This window comes from Rhagoletis zephyria, unplaced genomic scaffold (genome assembly GCF_001687245.7).
Source record: "Rhagoletis zephyria isolate East Lansing unplaced genomic scaffold, Rhagoletis_zephyria_1.1 Rzeph_scaffold_67526, whole genome shotgun sequence".
Lineage (NCBI taxonomy): Eukaryota > Metazoa > Arthropoda > Insecta > Diptera > Tephritidae > Rhagoletis > Rhagoletis zephyria.
The window spans coordinates 1-1,395 of NW_016224577.1; the positions used below are offsets into that span (position 1 = coordinate 1).

Below are 1,395 nucleotides of genomic sequence, written 5' to 3' on the forward strand. Positions count from 1 at the left end.
GGGGGGAAAGGTGTCAATTGATAAGAGTTTGTTTCGGGTTCGAATTCGAAGGCCACTTACATGTCCGAGAAGGAGCGGCTGCAGCCGCGCAGGACGCACACGTAGGGATTGACGCCGTGCTCCTCGAGCATGTGCTGATCGAGCTCCGCCTTGAAGTCGCAGATCACCTCGCAGCCGTCCACCGGGCAGCGAATGCCGAAGCGGATGTAGTTGCTGCTCTCGTTGCTCGAGTCGGTGGTGGTGTTGATCGTCATCTTGGGAATCTTCCGCTTGCGATTGTAGAGGCCGGGCAGGGTTCGCTGCAGGGGCTGCAGTTGATGCTGCTGCTGCGGTTGCTGCTGCTGATGGTTGAAGAGTTGCAGTTGACCACCACCACTTCCACCAAGACCATTTGCTCTGACAACGGCCGACTTCATGACCGATGAGTTTTCGTACATGGCAGCATCAGACAACTCGGCCTCATCATCATCACCATCGTCGTCAAATTGTTCATCGTTGTTGTCGGCTGTCACCAAAGTCACTACGGGGGACAGGACAGCCATCGAGTTTTCATCACCACCATCCTCCTCCTCCTCTTCGTCTTCTTCTTCGTCGCCCTCTCCTAAATCATCGTCATCACCTCCAAGATCATCTCCTTCCTCCAAGTTAATCAGCTCCCGAGGGCCACTGTTTGGAGCGACCACTCTAATGCGTGTTTTGCAGTTGGCAATTGGGCGATTAATTTGGGTCGGCGTGGTGGCGGCCGTGGTAATTGGCGTAGCACCAGTAGTTCCATTCACCACTACAAAAGTGGCATTTGTTTTGGTTGTTGGTGTTGCAGCATTAGCATTTCCATTCGGAGCATTGGCTGGTGTGGTTTTTGTTGTTGTTGTTGAAGCACTAGCATTAGCAGCATTAGCATTTCCATTTGAAGCATTTGCTGGTGTTGTTGTTGATGTTGTTGTTGAAGCATTAGCATTAGCAGCATTAGCATTAGCAGCATTAGCAGCATTAGCAGCATTGACATTCTTCTCAGTCGCCTGTTTCTTGTTGTTGTTATTGTTCGACGACTCNGCAGCATTAGCAGCATTGACATTCTTCTCAGTCGCCTGTTTCTTGTTGTTGTTATTGTTCGACGACTCCTCACTGGGCAATTCATCCTCTGAATCATCTTCGCTGTCGTCACTGTGCACCTTGTACTCTACCGTGAGCTTGTTCAACGCCTTAGTGATAATGTGTCCATAGGTGGCCTCCATATTGACGGCCATTTTGGTGATGGCGCGGTCGATCAGCCGGTTCATCTCCTCCTTCACCTCCCTCCTCATGATGTTCCTCTGCACCTGCAGCTCAATCCACAGCTCAGTGGACATGTTATTTTTTAGCTGCCTGATCAGCTCCATCTTCAAGTTCGGTTGT

The 1,395-nt window shown here is 50.8% G+C and overlaps 1 protein-coding gene across 1 annotated transcript; it reads right to left on the reverse strand.

Annotated features, from left to right (window-relative positions):
- Positions 1 to 60: 60 nt before the first annotated feature.
- On the reverse strand, positions 61 to 1,247 carry LOC108356922 (homeobox protein 5-like; the record flags this gene model as incomplete). Its single annotated transcript, XM_017608022.1, has 1 exon — positions 61 to 1,247. A coding segment is annotated over exon 1 (1,187 nt), but the record flags the coding sequence as incomplete, so codon positions are not given.
- Between the last annotated feature and the right edge of the window lie 148 nt (positions 1,248 to 1,395).